The sequence below is a fragment of the Tenrec ecaudatus genome, chromosome 12, assembly GCF_050624435.1.
Source record: "Tenrec ecaudatus isolate mTenEca1 chromosome 12, mTenEca1.hap1, whole genome shotgun sequence".
Lineage (NCBI taxonomy): Eukaryota > Metazoa > Chordata > Mammalia > Afrosoricida > Tenrecidae > Tenrec > Tenrec ecaudatus.
In genome coordinates, this window is record NC_134541.1 from 30,767,324 (window position 1) to 30,784,571 (window position 17,248).

The 17,248-nt window shown below is 49.9% G+C and overlaps 1 protein-coding gene across 5 annotated transcripts in view; it reads right to left on the bottom strand.

Annotated features, from left to right (window-relative positions):
• Nucleotides 1-4,366, bottom strand: part of HM13 (histocompatibility minor 13) — a 30,979-nt gene extending 26,613 nt beyond the window's left edge. For 3 of the 5 annotated variants that reach the window (XM_075563830.1, XM_075563828.1, XM_075563827.1), the window contains exon 1: nt 4,063-4,365. In XM_075563830.1, coding sequence (XP_075419945.1) covers nt 4,063-4,245 — 183 coding nt within the window. In that variant the 5' untranslated portion in view covers nt 4,246-4,365. Of the gene's footprint in view, nt 1-4,062 lie in introns of all 5 variants that reach the window. The other 2 variants (XM_075563826.1, XM_075563829.1) reach the window with 2 other exon arrangements.
• Between the last annotated feature and the right edge of the window lie 12,882 nt (nt 4,367-17,248).

A 17,248-nucleotide genomic window follows, 5' to 3' on the forward strand; every position in this document is an offset into this window, starting at 1 on the left:
GAGAGCTGTCTGATGGATGAAGCTGGCCTGCCTTTGGAGTTGCAGCCTGTCTCTTCCAAGTTGATCCTGAGTCCCCACCCCGTCTCCCAATAAACCACCTAACTGTGAGGATGGCCTGTGAACTGTGTGGCCACCGCAGTGGATGACCGAACCCTGCAGAGAAGCAGAAGGTGCTGAGAGGGGGCCGTTGGTACAGGACACAGTGAAGAAGTCGGGGACTGGAGACATGTCGGACCTCCTCCACCTCAAAGGGACCAGCTTTGTGCTGATCTGATCCCTGTCCCCAAGGAATTGTGGTGAATGTCGGGGGAGAGTAGGCAGCAAGGCTGGGAAATGATTCGGGGGTGGAGGAGGGGTGGGGGCCTGAGTACAGACACGGAATCCCTTCTGCAGTGGTCAGTCTTGGCTTTCTGGGTCTGACAGAACCACACCCAAGGCCAATGACCAGGGGTGGACCTGACCGAGGGACCACCTGGGAACTCGATGCGGACTGGACTGGGCTTCAGGGGCTGACAGGAAGGCAGGGAGCGTGGCCCCGAGGGCACATGGGAGCTTTGTACTGAGGAGGGGCGGTACCCTGGCAAAGTGTCCCTCCCTGCGATGCCGTGACTTAGGAGCATGCATGGGTTCCCATTCCAGGTCTGTCATTTTCTGTTCACTGCATCAGGAAAGTGGTGTTTACAGTTTGTATCAGCTTTAACAATGAAAATGGCCTCACTCTTGCCAAAGTGCCTGGACTTGAGCGGGTGACGGAGCTGCGGCATCTGTGGAGGGTTTTGCCACCAGCTGGGTCCTGTTTCTAGGCCATGCCCTAGAAATGATCGGGAATTCAGAAGCCACTCAGCTCCAGACTCCAGGGCCTCCTCCTCTCCCCACCAAGTTCACTCACTCAACTTTCCACGCTTCTGCTTCCCGAACACCCAAATCCCCTTCCCCTGGGTCCTCTGACCCCCACCCAGACCTTTGTACTGGCCTCCTCCTACCTGCCTATCACCCACCCTGCAGGCGGTTCTTGAAAAGCCTGTACGCGATCGCACCCGCTGCCTGCTTTCAGGACCCCTGGAGAACGTGGGCTCCAATGTGGCCATGAGACAAGAATTGAGGTTGCTGCTGGGGAGGGGAGAGCATGCAGGGACGAGTCCATCTCCATGGAGGGTAGTCCGGTAAAATCATCGAGATCCACTGTGCACACAGCCTCTGACTCAGCCAATCAAGCTCAAGGGATTTCCTCTACACACACAGGTCAGTGTGCAATGACAAACATGGAAGGATGTTCATGTCAGCGTGGGGTGTGGTAGCAAAAGAATGGAAGGGCTCCAATGCCCGGCGGAGGGAGGGCTCTCTAACTGGCAATTCTCAGACCAGGCCCAGTCTCCAAGTCAGCACTCGCGTCTCTAACCCTGCGAGGCTGCTGCCGCCGTCGGATGGCAGGGCATGCATCTACTTACAAGGAACAGAACTCGAGCTATGTAATGACAGCGCTGGGTTGCCAATGTGTATGTGAATAAGCAAGCCCAGATGCAAGAAAGAAGGGCTCTGTATCAAGCGAATACGTGGGGCACCAAAGGGGGGTTGGGGAAGCATATGTTTAAAGATCCGTAGGTGCCCAGCCTGGGTGGTGCAAACAGAACACGGTCAGCTGCTGCCCGGAAGGACAGCAGTCTGAGTCTACCTGCAGGTGCCACGGAAGAAAGGCCTGAGATCCACCTCGGAGAGCTGGGGCCATTGCTAACCTCGTGGAGCACAGCTGGATGTGTGATGCATGTGGGACAGCAGTGGGGCAGGGCCAGACTCTGCACCGGCAGAGACGCTTCTTGATGAAGAACTGAGAAACAGGTGGCAGGCTGCTTCCGGGGAACACAGGTGGGGCAGTCTCTCACCGTGCGCACCTCCCAGCACCTTCGGAATCGTGTACCGTGGGCTTGCATGTCCCCCCCCCCCACCAGAGAATGAGCCAGATCTATAGGTATCGGCACTGAAAGGTGACCAAGATTTCTTGTGGGCCGTGGGATGTGTGTGGAATGAAGCTGCAGAGGACATGTGCTCTACAGTGCCGTGTGCATATACACATCCAGACAGGAACGTACAGAGTGCTTGCACATGGGGACATTGTGGAGGGCTACACACGAAGTGGAAAATGGCTAGGAGGTGGTGCTGACGGGTCTTTCCCTTGAAATCTCTCTTTTGTGACAATTTTTTCCCAAGTGTGTACTGCAGACAGTTCCTGGGTTATAAGCAAGAGCGGTCCCCAAGTATGCCTTTAAGTGGAATGGGTACGGAAGTTGGAGCAGGTGTACATAATTCTTAGTTAGCCTTACTTCCTGCACTTGGGTAGGCACTGGACTGCTAACTTCAAAGTCATTGGTTCAAACTCACCAGCTGCTCTGAGAGAGAAAGATGAGGCTGTCTGCTTCCATAAAGATTTACAGGCTCAGAAACCCCTCTATATAAGGAAACTTGGTGGTGCTGTGAGTCACTGTCAGCTGAACCTCACCCTGGGACTTGGGCATGGATCGCTCTGTGTCTCCTGCCCTCCCCTCCCCAACCCGGCTCTGGGTCATGGTTCTGTCACTGGTAGGGTACTGGGTTCATAGAGCTTCCCACACATACATCTTGGCAGAAACATCCCTGCCTCCCAGCAGTGGGTGTTTGGGAAATTCTGTTGTCTGGAAAGTGTTTCCAGAAAAGAACATGGATCTGTGTGTAGATGAAAGCATCAAGGTGAATTCGTTCTGGGAGCCACATAGATCAAGCTGCCTGGCCTTAAGCCACACTGCCCTGTCTCCTGCTCTGGCCTGGCCTATTCAGAACTTCTGCTGTGAGCATTTGCTCAGCAGGGATGGCAGGGTGGCTTCATGTCACCTGAACCCTGCTTACAAGAGGCAGACAAGGAAGGGCAGGGTCATTTCTGAGCCTAAGCCCTGCTAGACTACCCTCCTTTGCATCTGACCACTGGAGCTGCTGCCAGTCCCTCAGCTCTTACGGAAGGATGGGGGCAGGCGGCAGCCTTGCTCAAACAGTTAACGTTTAGAGAACCTGGGCTTGATCAGTTTCAAAAGAGGCAGCTGCTTTGTGTGCCTGCCCTCTTTGGGTGAAACAGCTTCCGCTTGGGTCTGCAGGGCTGGGAGGAGGAGGGGCAGTGAGGAAGAGGGAAGAAGGTGCCAGGTAGCGGGAAGCCATGGTGGGCTGATTGGCCTAGAGAGGCCTCCTTGATGGGTTGAGGCAGAGAAGACAGGAGTTAGGAGGTGATGGGGTCTGGTTCAGCCTCCTTAGAGGTCAGCAGTAGCTGGGCCCAATATGGTAGAAGATTGTCTCAGGTGGGATGGGGGGAATGGTCCGGTCACTTTGAGGTCATCAGGGGATGGGGTAATAACTGTTTCGTCTCAGACTAGGATAAAATGCAGGTCCAAGACTGGGTAGTAACTGGCGTGAGGAAGCCAGCAGAGTAAGTGTGATACCTCTGGTTTAACAGAGTCACAAAGGCACCAGGTTCTGAAGGGCGATAGTCCTGGGTTATTATTATTACTCAGGCAGAGGGACGGGTCTGACCTCAGGGAGCTGGGGCAGTACCCACTGGGTTAAAGATTCCAGGTGGACTAGAGTCAGAGTCTTAGGTGGGTCTGGATGGCAGAGTTGGTCCTGAGGTGGAGTGACCTGTGATTCCTAACAGGGATGGCGAGAGATAGTACCAATCAGGAGCTCCACGGGGTGATGTTTCTCCACATGTCACAGACCTGGGACCCAGAACCCAGGAGAGAGCAGGTTTGGTTGGGTCCAGGAGGCTCTCAGCTATTAGTGGCTGAATCCCAGGGCGGGGCCCTTTGACAGCGATCCTAGGCGCAGGTAAGGGGCACAGGCGCGAGGGGTGTGTCGGGGTCCGGGTGGGGAAGGTGTCAGTGCGGAGCTGGGTGCCCACATCTTGGGGAACCAAGAGTCGGTTCAGGATGTGGACTTGGAAGGGTGGGCAGGGTCCGGGAGGGAGGTGTCTGTCCGGTAAGGGGAGGGTCCGTGGCCGCCCCGGGATGAGGGGTGGAAAGCGGGTGGTTTCGCCGCAGACCCTACCTTGCCGTGTGCGCAGCGCACAGAGCGCAGGGCGCCGAAGAAGATGGGCAGGAGCGCCATGAGCAGGAGGCTGCCGTAGGCCAGCGCGATGCCCTCGGGTGTGGACGGCGGCCGCGTCGTGCCGTTGCTCGGGCTGACTGTCTCGGCGCTGCTGTTCAGCGGGTCGCTCAGGGCTGGGTCCATGGCGAGGCGGTGTTGGGTTTACGACTCCAGCTCCCGGACCCGCAGCACCGATGCAGAGCGGGGAAACAGGCGCTGCAGGGAAAGCCACGTTCCCCTAAAGAAACAGGAAGTGACGTGCCCCGTCGCCCGTCCCCTCTGCGCAGGCGTGCGCGTCCGCCCGCCCGCGCGCGCGCCCGGGAGCCCACATTCCCCCCGCCCGCTCGCCCTCTAGTGGTGGCAAGAGCGTGCGTGCGTGCGCGTGCGTGTTGCTAAGCAACCTGCTATACGCTAACTCTAAAACCCAAACCCAAACTGTCTCGTGGCGACCCCAGGCGTTGCAGCGCAGCACTGCTGCCCGTAGCGTCAAGGCTGTCACTGTGGGAGCGGATCCTCAGGCCTTTCTTCCACGGCACTTTTAGGTAGGTTCCAATTGCCCGACCTCGTTATTTAGCATCATCCAAGGACCTCTAAGCCACCGGCGGGTGCTGGAGAAAGATAACAGTCTGCTGTGCATGTCGGTCTGGAGGGAGAGCCCAGGGTCCAATCTCCTGCTCCTACCCAGCCCACCAGTCTCAGTCTGCGGCCTCAGTCCGAGGCTGCCCTGCACTCCAACCCTCCTGAGGCTATCAACGAAAAATTTGTTTAGTTACCCGTACGTTGGACAACTTTTCGATTGTTCATTGCTCACTCCTTCCATGTTGTTTGCCTGTGGTCCCACCATATGCCAGGCACCGTCTCAGGCTCTGGGACCACTGTGGTGAACAACACAGGCAGAAGTGACTCCCTGTCCTCATGAAGCTTACATTTGGGTGCAGCGTGTGCGTCAGTATGTGAAAGATAATAGAATGAACAGAATAAAGGATAAAGCCTGTAGGGTGCTCGGGGCACAGACCATGGCGTAGTGGTTTGGGCCACTGTCTGAAAGGTGAGCAGTTGGAAACCACCAGCTGCTGTACTTCCATAAACAGCGACAGTTGGGGAACCCCGCAGGAGCAGTTGTCCCTGCCTTATAGGGGCACAATGAGTCGGCATGGACTCGATGGCAGGGAGTTCTTTTTATCTTTGCTCTGCAGCTGCATTGACTCTGATTTCTGGTGCCCCCTGCTGTTACCCCTGCCTCTCTGTAGACTCTTCTGTAAGGCAGTTCTGTGGGACAGTTGGACTCTCTCACCTAGGGCTGCAGTGAGTCAGCGTTGACTGAACCTCACCCAACAACACTGTAGAAGCAGGTTATCAGGGCTTCTTTCTGTGGTGCCATCGGTTGGGTTTGAGTTTAAGGTTAGTAGCCAAATACAAACCATTTGTTGCCCTCCCTCCCCAGTTGGTAGTGAGGAGGTGGTGGTTGGAGCATAGGGTTCAGGGGTGATGATGGAGGAAGGGCAGGGGCAGACTGTGAATGTTTGGATAATAGAGTTGATTGCTCATGGCATCCCATGCATTGCACTAGGACTTTAATGCATATTTCTTTAATCTCAATGATACTCATAAGAGGTGACTGTTACCATTTTACAGATGAGGAAACTGAGCCTTACGGAGGCCACACAGCAGTAGAAGACCTTGGTCTTAACTCAGGCCTGTGTAGGACTGGAGTGCTTCTGTTCTTTTCAGTACTCCAGCTCTAAGGAAAGCTAACAGATCTCGATCAGAGAGACTTGAAGACAGTGCGCCTGATGAACCCACCCATCAACAATCCAAGTGCAGGATCTGCCCAGTAACCAGGGGGTAGGCCTGGAAACCAGAGCCGCTCCTGCTGCCAGCTGGACTGAGCATTGGGCCTCTCTTCTTACACTCCCCAGCACTTGACCCAGGGGACTGAGGAGTGGACCTAAGTTCAGACAGCTCTGGAGGGTCAAAGTTTCTGCCTTCAGGGTCAGATTTCTGGGTGCTGGCCTCTCTTGCTAATCCCTGGGAGACAAGGAAGAGTCACCCCAAGGGTGGGTGCCCAGAGCCTGTCTCTCTGGAAGCATCCTGCCTGGTCAAGATGGGAGCCTGGTTAGAGGCTGTGGTTGTTAGGTTCAACTCTCCGTGACGCCTCAGGGTTTTCTAGGATGAAATCTCTATGGGAGCAGACCGATAGGTCACCATTCATGGGGCCGCCAGTCTGTGGTTAGCAGCCCAGGGCTTTAAGGGTCGTGCCCCCAGCCACAGCCCTCGCCACACATCCCCCCCCACTTATGTGAGTACACACACACACACACACACACACACACACACACACACACACAATTAAGTGTTTAAATGACCCCAGAAATAACATGCAAAGATCATCAATGGATGGTAAGCCCATTCAGAGAAAGGTTGTTGAGAAATGGAATATTATTATGGTCTTGAAATCGGAATAGCTTTTTAATGACAAGGTGAAGGTTTCTCTCGCAGGAGATCTAAAGAGGGAACACTCTTGTGGCAGTTACATCATCTCCTGTCAACTTGAGTGAAGGGGTGGAGTCTAGCCTGTCAATCAGGTCATAACCAATGAGGCCTCTGTGTGGGCATGGCCTTCTCCTGAGGATTCTGGGATCTCCTATCTTCCTCCCTGGAGGTGAGACACACTCTCTGCTTCACATTCCTGTTGACAAGCCACATGGAGCCACGCTGTTGGAGTCAGATCCCTGAGCTGGAGGAGCATGTGGAGACCCACGCCAGAGCTGAGATGTTTCCACCGCCACTGGATCTTCAAGACTTTCCACCTACTGGCCTGTGCTCTTTCTACATTTGACATCCTTGCATGGCCGCATGAATCAAAAGAGGAATTTATGGATTAGTATCGGACATATGGGCTAATATTGGACTTATGGACTTGCTCTGGACTGGGCTGGGATGTTTCTCTATAAACCTTTTTTTTTTTTTAACAATTTATTGGGGATCATACAATTCTTATCACAGTTCATACATATACATACATCAATTGTATAAAGCACATCTGTACAGTCTTTGCCCTAATCATTTTTTTCTCTTTTCTTCTTTTACATTTTATTAGGGATCTATAAACCTTTTATATAAAACTCTTTCTTGTACACATATGAGTGTCTATGAATTTGCTTATCTAGTCAACCTGGACTAATACACCTCTCTGAAGCAAGTTATTAAATTTAGCATCATCAGTAAGGGGCCAACTGAAAAGGGCAGCCATTCTTGCAAAGCAATGAGTCGGTAAGGGGGCAGGGAAACTTGAGCACTGCACACGGAACTGTCTGAGCATGCTTAGAGAAAACGCTGGCACACTGTGAAAATGTAACTCGTCACTCAACAATTTGTGTAGAAATTGCCTGGGTTAGTCTGGGTTGACTAGAGAAACAAATTTATAGACACTCATGTGTATAAGAAAGAGCTTTCTATACAAGAGCAAGTGTATATTGAAAAACGTTCCTAACCCAGTTCAGATCAAGTTCATAAGTCCGATATTAGCTCTTATGTCCAATATCAGTCTGTAAATTCCACTTCAGACTCATGCAACACCTGCAATGATGCCAAATACAGGAAGATCACAGGCAAGTGGGTGGAAAGTCTTGTGGATCCAGTGGCAGTGGAAGCATCTCAACGCTGGTGTGGGTCTCCACGTGGCACCTCCAGCTCCAGGGCTCTAGTGTAGCTCCAATGAATCTTTTCATCAGGAATGCCAAGCTGAGAGTCTGTGTCCCACCTCCAGTGAGCTGTTTATCTCTGTAGCACCTCCAAATGAGGTCATCAAGCAACGACCTGATTGATAGTATAAACTCCACCCCTTCACTCTGAATAGTCTCAAATTGGCACCAGATTATGTAACTTCCACATTGTCCAATGGGAATCTAATGTGTTGTGTAATCTTTCACGGAAAACACGATAAGATACTATTTTTTTTAATGGGGGGCCAAATGACAGGACTCCATGCAAGGTGGGGGACACGTCACCTGCTTAGCCTTCTTGTCCTACATGCTTAACCTGCATCCACTCATGAGGAAACCTCAGACAGATACAGGCTTTTGTGCAGTCTACAGAGCCACCAGGCGGACTCTGGAAATATCAGTGCTCTCTCTCTCTCTCTCTCTCTCTCTCTCTCTCTCTCTCTCTCACACACACACACACACACACACACACACACACACGGCCGAGCAGGTGTTGGGGATTACCCTAGATGAAGAGAGACCAAAGAAAAGTGGAAACAAACAAACAAAAACTCTAAAGAAAAAATTTCACACAAGTCAGGGACATTTGAATTTGAATGTAAAGTTTTCATCAGATAGTAGCATTGGATTCAGGTAGAAGGTCTTGGGTGTGAGAATAGTGATGCTGAGGACCTTGCTAAGGAGTTGCGGTGGGATAGTGGGTTTCACAGTGAGCTACTAACCTTAAGGTTGGCAGTTCATAACCAACATGTGCTCCTCAGGTGAAAGATGAGGCTGTCGGTCTCAGAAACCTAACTGGGGCAGGTCTACGCTGTCCTGTTGGGCCACTATGAGTTGGCATTGACTCAATGACTATGAGTTTGGTGTTCAGTGTTGGATTCCCCCCCCCCCCCAGTGTTGGATTTTAAAAAAACATTTCTTTGGCATCTAATTGGCTTTATTGGCATATACTTCACACACCGTCCAATTCAATGGTTTAAATTTATAAAGAGTTGTGCAATCACCACCACAATTTTAGAACATTTCCTTCATTCTTGTACCCATTATTACTCGCTCCCCATTCCTGCCCAATGTTACCTGCTGCAATTTGAAGGGATTAGTAGTCTAGTTACCGTCTATAGATTTACCCATCCTAGATTTCTTTTTTTTTAAAACAATTTATTAGGGGCTCATACAACTCTTATCACAGTCCATACATATACATACATCAATTGTATAAAGCACATCTGTACATTCTTTGCCCTAATCAATTTTTTCTCCTCTCTTCTTTTTTTTTACATTTTATTAGGGACTCATACAACTCTTATCACAATCCATACATATACATACATCAATTGTATAAAGCACATCCATACATTCCCTGCCCCAATCATTCTCAAAGCATTTGCTCTCCACTTAAGCCCTTTGCATCAGGTCCTCTTTTTTTTCCCCCCTCCCTCCCCTTAGCCTAGATTTATTATAAAGAAAATCCTACCAAAAACTTCACCAAGGACAACAAAATAAAACACAGAAAAACCTCCATCCAAACGCAGAAGATTATAGAGGCTAGAACAAATTAAAGATGGGTCACAAAGGATATGTTAAAATTTAACATATTGGCAGGAATCCACTGTCCAATGTACTCTGTCTGCGGGCAGGACTATGCACATGTGTAGTCAGTGGTCTGTGGGAGTTTAATGGAGGCCTAATCTGTCAGAGTAAACCAGCCTCTGGCCACCGCAGGGTCCGCAAGCACAACTGTATGGCTATCATATAGAAAGATTATAGTAAAGTCATGGAAGATAGAAGAGATAGGAGAAAGGATAAAATAAAGGAGTCAGACACATTTCATGGTAATATGCTCACCTCAGCCTCTCTTGGTGGTCCACATGGAGGTGGGAGAAGACAGAGGGAGTCTTTACTGTCTTGGGGCATTTATAGTTAGCCATACAACATGCATATTCAGGAGTTACATTTGTCACAAGGTGGGTGGTAATCAGAGTAAAGTCCCTAAACTCACAGGTGAGCAGACCCAATACCTGCACTGGGGGAAGGCACGAGGGGAGGATGGGTGCCTGCCGTGGCAGAAGGAGATAATCAAAGAATGTCAGCTTCTACAGGGAGATACAAATCCACCACGTGCTCACTTTAAGGCAGCATAGCTGTTAGGGGAGAATCTGTGGGAATAAGCAGGATAATGGACTTGGGCTTTGTCTCTAACTTACCAAAGCGGTGTCTTTCCCACCATGGAATGTTAGTTTTCCAGATTCCCTCTGTTATAAGTTAGGGACTCTAGTCCTCGTCATATTTCTCTCAGTGTTAGTTTCCCACAGTAATCCATGTGGAGACTCTGCAAATGGGGTTGGAGCTTTGCTTTGTGGAAGGGCTTTGTTGCTCAAGGTGTGGTCCCCAGGTTAGCAGCAGCAGCAGCGGCAGCGGCAGCGGCAGCGGCAGCAGCAGCAGCAACAGCAATTGGGACCCTATAAGAAACCCAGGATTATAGGTACCCCCTTAGCCAAGACCTACATTTTGGCAGGAACTCAGGTGAGCCATACTCTGATGTAGGATAGTATCCCCAGGTGAAGGAGGTATATTCCTACCTCAGGGCCTTTTCACGTGATCACCCCAAAGGTTAGGACTAGATTTGAAAGCCATGAAAGGGTCAGCCACCATGTGACACCCCTCCCCACCACTCCACCACCTTGATCCCAGTGAGGGAAGGTGGGAAAGCAGTGCAACTGTATACAATCTTCATTGCTCTTGTTACCTTCCAGGGCCACAAGGCCTTTACTAGTTCTACAAACATTTATATAAGACGGTCAAATTGCTCCATCCACTTGACCTCCCCGCCCACCCACCACCACGCCCGATCCACAGGGCAAGTTAACCCCTACTCATCCCTTGGAGCACAAGTCAAATGCCATTTCTTCAGGGAATGAATGAATGAGCCCAGAGAACCTCAGGGAACTTTCAGCAAGGTGGACCCGACAGTAAGATCACAGACACACGGAGGAAGACTTTTGGTGCCCCTAACTCCTTGTGCCAAGAACTGGAATTCTCATTTGGGTAAATGTCTTCCAAGGCCACAGCTGCTTTTGCTTTGAGTCTGGCTGGACACATTGTTTCCATCTCCACAATCCTAGGGACATTCTCTCACAGGCCCACTAGGAGATTTTCCTGTGGTGGTCTCCTCTCCACTCTGCCCCCTCTTCCGCCCCCATAGCTTGGCATTAGACCAAAACTAGTAGGTGTCTCTGGGGAACGGATGGGTAGAGTGTGCTGGGCGTACACCCTGGATTGCAGGCAGCTACTGGAGGTTGTAACCCAGACATCTGCTCAGGCGAACACTGCCCCCTGCCTTGGACAGCACCATCATGGGTTAGACCTTTTCTAACCTGCCTCAATTCCTAAGAATTCCCTGTGGTGCAGCTGTGAAACGCTTGGCTGCTATACGAAAGACTAGCTAGGAGGAAAACGGAGCCTGCTTCCATAAAGATTGTCCAGCATTGGAAACCCTGTGGGGCAGCTGTCCTCACATGTATAGGTTCACTGTGAGTGGGAACCAACTCCAGGACAATGGATCTGGTGTTTCAGTAATAGTAACATGAGCATTCTTTGTTGTGTTTGATTTTCACTGTGTAAGAAAATATTCTCTTTTTAGTTAAAAAGTTGTGCTGCAAACCATAAGGTCAGCAGTTCAAAACCACCAGCCGTCGCACAGGAGAAAGATGAGGCTTTCTACCTGTAAAGTAGATTTGGTGACGGAAAGAAAGAAAGCAAAGGCAGAAAACAGTTTCAAAGGTTTATCTCAGAGCTCCTCGGTGAGGTTCATGGGTCCCTAATTGGGGGCCAGAGAAGTTGTGCCATCCCTGTGAGAGGTGGAGAGTTTTATAGCCTGGGTCTGGAGGAAGGGAGTAGCTGGGGAATTTTCGACTGCAACTTTGTTGTCCGGGGTTAAGCAACAGTGTTCAAAGTAACTAACTGTTAACCTACTGCACCTAGGCTGGAAGGCCAGTGAAGGGGAGCGGGAGGCCTAGCCTCTCCCAGCCTCCTTGAAGTGTTTTTCACCAACTGCAGGTACCTCTCCATCTGCCTGCCCTGCCAATTCCCACTTCTGCCTGACATTCCAGAATTTTGGTGATAAGGGCTGTCATATTTGTTCTGGCTGCTTCCTGCTCATAAGGGGTGCTGTGGGTTTAGACACTGGAGCAGGCAGAAAGGGGGGCTATGGACAAGCGTGTGTACCAGTGGAAGAGTAAGTGATTTACTGTGACGCTGGACAGTTCTTGTATGTGCTGCTGGATAAATCTGAGAAAGTACAGAGCTAAGAGGAAAAAAAAAAAGAGATACGGATTAGTGGTTCTGGTAGGGACAGAAACCAGGCGGCTAAGGGGGATTGCGTGCAGCCAAACGGGGAGTAATTTGTCCTTCCATGACCTCGGAGGTCTTCGCTTAGGTGGTTAAGTGTTTCTATGTCTTGCTTTACCAGCCCTGATTCAGTGATATAATAGCAGCACTTGCAGCGGTGAGAATATCTAAGGCTTGTCTGTTTTGTAGGGCAACTTGGGCCAGAGAGGTAAGCGGATGCTGTAACCAAGCTAAGGAGGCTATGGTCTGCAATTGGTCTTCAAAATCTTGAGCTGAGATGATGGAATGGCCAAGTGCACCTCCAGCCACTCCAGATGCTGCGACTGAAGAGTCCAGGCTTATATCCACCATTATAGGAAGGAATGTCGCTCTCCTTGACTTTGGATGGAGAGTAACCATGCTCACTCAGACTGACCTGGAAAACAAGGTCCTGGTGTGGAGGAATTTATACATTTAGTTAAAGTTCCATTGCACCAAAAGAATTGTCCAGGGCTGGAGAAAATGTTAGTATACACAGTTATGTTATGTCTGCACACTGTGCCGAGAAAAGCCATCTACATTCTGATCTGTGAAGGAACAGACTCACTGTGGCTGAGTCTGATTTGCTTCCTCTGGCTCCCACAGTGGGACCTGACTCAGTGGAGGGGTACATCCTGTTGGAGGTACATTTTTGGGGGAACGAGCTTACCAAAGTCGACAGGGACTGCGGCCAGCAGGGGTCTTTGAAGGGAGACTCACAGGAAGCAATGAATGGCATTTTTGAGTGCATGGGTCTGATTAAAGAAGAGTAGATTGTGTTGGATTATTTGGACCTACGAGGACATGACAGTAGATTGCTCAGGTATCTGATTTTGAAGTGTTTGTTCTGCCTGAGAATGGTGGTGGAGACTTGCACCTGGGCTTGAGAAACTAGAATGTATTCCCCGTAAATGCTAAGACTGCCTGAGGGCAGTGAGCTGTATTGAGAGCTGTACAGTTTGCCTGTGACTCTCCAGACCCATCTCTGGTTCCATGGGTCAGTAATATGAAGGTGAATGTCCCGCCCTGAATAAAAAAGGTTGAATCAGCAAGTACTCGCCCCTTGTATGTGTCATGTATTGTGCATGTCCAGTGTGGACACCCACCATACTGCTCAGGCCTCAACTGACATGGGCCTGTTTTTAGTCGTATAGGAAGCAGGCCAACCATCTAAAATGAGTTGTGACTGCCTTGAGACTGAGGGGAATGACAAGCCGACTTTGACACCCTTAGAGAGAGCAGTCTTTTGGCTGATGAGTTATCTCAGTTGACTGTGAGGTGTAGGTTTCTTAGCTTTTCAAAGTGCCACACATAAGAGTTATGGGCGTCAGCCATCATTAGCAGGATTATGGCTATGGGTAAGGTGTATTGGAGTGGGTTCCAAAACCTGGCAAACATAGGAGGTCTCATGAGGGTTAAGAGAAGGGTGTTTGACTCAGGAATATGGTGCCACCTGGGGTCCCTTAAGAGTTTTACTGCCACAGGAGTGGTAAGGATTACGATGTGTGGGCCCGACCACTGTGGTTGGAGAGGTTTCAGTTGGAGAGTCTTGAGAAGCAACCAGCTCCTGGTTGCAGTGTGGCCACCTGAGAGGTTTGGTCTGAGTCTTTGGGGAGGGGCAGATACCTATCTGTGTGTTTTCGGAGCAGGAGCAGCTATCTTAAAAGAGAGAGATAAGGGAGGTAGGATGCTAAACGGGGGTTCTTTGGTAAGTGGTGATTAAGTAGGAATGGTCTTCTATACATGACTTGGAAAGAGCTAAGGAAGGTGGGACTACGAGGGGAGGCTCTAATCCGAGCAAGGGCTATTGGTAAAAGTGTGACCCGGGACTGGCGGGGTTTTACAGAAAGCTTTGTGAGTGATCTTTGAGGAGTCCATTAGCCCTTTCTGTTTTTCCTGATGACTTAGGTCCGCAGGGAATGTGGAGCTTTTACTCTATGTCTAGGGCTGAACATGCCTGATGAGTAATCTTGGAAATGAAAGCAGGCCCATGATCAGATTGCATGGAGGTGGGGAGACCCAATCTGGGAAAGATGTGGGTCAGCAGGGTGTCTGTCACTACCCCGCAGTTCCATGTTTGGGAGGAAAGGCTTCCACCCCCCCTGTAAGGGTGTCAACCATGGTCAGGAGGAATTTTAGCTTTTAGTTTGATGCCATGGTGGGTAAAGTCTACTAGCCAATCCTGTCCTGAGAGATGTCCTCTCATCTGATGGGCGGGGGATTTGGTTTAAGTCCTCCCTGTGGGCTGACAGAGGCGTGAGTGCAGCAGGCAGAGCAAACAGTGTTCACAAGAGTTTACAATGACAATGATGAAACAGAGGCCCAAGGAAATGGCCAAGGTTTTGTAAAAATCACTTTATTGGGGGCTCGTACAACTCTTATCACAATCCACACATACACGCATTGTGTCAAGCACATTTGTACATAAGTTGCCATCATCATTCTCAAAACATTTGCTTTCTACTTGAGCCCTTGGTATCAGCTCCTCATTTTCCCCTTCCTTCCCCACTTCCCCTTCCCCCATGAACCCTTGATAATTTATAAATTATTATTATTTTGTCATATCTTACCCTATCCAACGTCTCCCTTTTCCCACTTCTCCGCTGTCCATCCCCCAGGGAGGAGGTTATATGTAGATCCTTGTAATCTGTTTCCCCCTTTCTCCCTTACCATCCCTCCACCCTCTCTGTATCACCTCTCTCACCACTGGTCCTGAGGGGTTCATCTATTCTGGATTCCCTGTGTTTCCAGTTCCTATATGTGCCAGTGTACATCCTCTGGTCCAGCTGGATTTGTAAGGTAGAATTGGGATCATGATAGTGAGTGGGAGGAAGCATTCAAGAACTAGAGAAAAATGGTATATTTCATCATTGCTACACTGCACCCTAACTGGCTCATCTCCTCCCCGCAGCCCTTCTGCAAGGGGATGTCCAATCAATTTCCCACAGATGAGCCCTGGGTCCCCCCTCTGCACTCCCCCTCATTCACAATGCTATGATTTTTTTTTTGTCTTTGATGCCTGATACCTGATCCCTTCAATGCCTTATGATCTCACAGGCTGGTGTGCTTCTTCCATGTGGGGTTTGTTGTTTCTTAGATGGCCATTTGTTTATCTTCAAGCCTTTAAAACTCCAGATGCTGTATCTTTTGATAGCCGGGCACCATCAGCTTTCTTCACTACATGTGCCTGTGCACCCATTGTCTTCAGCTATTGTGCTAGGAAGGTGAGCATCTCAGACTGCCAAATTGTTAGAACAAAGTGTTCTTGTGTTGAGGGAGTACTTGAGCAGGGGCCCACTGTACATCTGTTTGCTTAATCCTAAACCTATAAATATATGTACACAGACCTATTTCCCCCTCATTGTATATAAATATATTTACATCTGTATATGTCTGTATTTAAATCTCTATGACTACCCTTTGCCTCCTAGTTCTTTCCGCTATTTCTTTGTACTTTCCTCTTGTCCCACTATCATGTTCAGCCTTCATTTGCGTTTAGGAACTTGTCTAGGTTACATTGCCCTTGATCCAGTCCTGACAGACCTCTTACACCCTCCTTGCCACCGATTTTGGATCACTTGTTGTTCCCTTGTCCCTGGGTTTGTTAACACCCACTTCCTTTCCCCTACCTCCCTTTCTCCCATGTCCCCCTGGAACTGTCATCCCATTGTTCTCTCTTCTGGCTTGTTTATCCCGCCTATCCCTTCCAGGTAGACATGCTATGTACCATCACAAGACTGAGTACAATGAAGCAACAATAGAAAGTAAAGCAATAGCTACAACAACAACAACACTAAAAAAAAACTATAAATAGTTCAGGGTCTATTTGTTGTCCTTCACAAGTGCTTTCCAGTCGAGTCTGATGGGGTGCCATGCCCTGGGGACTACATTGCTCTGCTTCCCCCACTGCTCTGCTGCATGCTCCCAGAGGCTGGCCTCAGCGTAATGATCTCAGAGTGGGCACAGTTCCCCACCGCGTGTCTCTAGTGTTGTCCACAATGGTGCTATGGGTCAATGAGGAACGCTGTGTCCCATGCTGTGCTTCACTCTGTTTTTCCCCTTTCCCCCCTCGTTGGCTCCTGTGTGCTCTGATCAGACAAGTCCCTCTTCCTGAGCTGTAGCTTCAGTGCTGTCCTCTGAAGTGAATTTTTCTGGGGGGAAGGGTGCGGCTAAGGTTTTTTATTTCCGATGTGTAGACTGAGGAACCTGTTGTACCATGGTGGCTGCCTGGGCCTGGGGGAAGGCTCGCTTTCCTTGCGGCATCACCCACCCTTCTGAGGCGAGGGTTCCTCTCTTGGACATCAAGGCGCGCAGTTCCGTGTCTGTATACTGTGGCTGGATGTTGGGCAGCGGTAAGAGGAGGATGGGAGAGGGGGGAGGCTGGTCTGAATTAGTTAGGCTGCAGGCAGCGCGTCTGCTCTGTTGTTCCCCTGTGTTACCAGGGAATCGTAAGTTTGATGCCCTTTGCAGTGAATGATAGCCACCTGCACAGGGAGTTTCAGGGCCTTTAGAAGACTGGCAATTAGTTTAGCATTAATTATGGGGGAGCCTTTAGTAGCTAGGAACCCCTGTTCTTTCCATATTGTTGCGTGAGAGTGAGCTATCAAAAAGGCATACTTGGAGTCAGTAAATATATTGACTGACTTCCCTTTGCTATGAGTGGGGCTCGGGTCAGGGCGATGAGCTCAGCTTTTTGGGGAACTTGTTCCTTCTGGCAATCGAGCAGCCTTGACTGTGTCAGTGAGTGAAACTACTGCACATGAAGCTTGCCAGTGGCCCTGAGTGTCTACACTTGGCTTTCATCTACGAACAGGGTGAAATCAGTTTCCAGGAGAGATTGGTCCCTCAAATCCTGTCTGGGGGAAGCTAGGGTCTAAATGACATCTGTGCATGAATGAAAGCTAGGGGCTGTGTTCAATTGGGGTAATAGGGTTGCTGGGTTGAGAGATGGGGACTGAGAAAGAGTAATGGACAGATTTTCTATGAAAAGCAAATGAAGCTCTTGAACTCATGAAGGGGAGTGAAGGGAATGGTTGGATAGGAGATCTTGCAGGTGA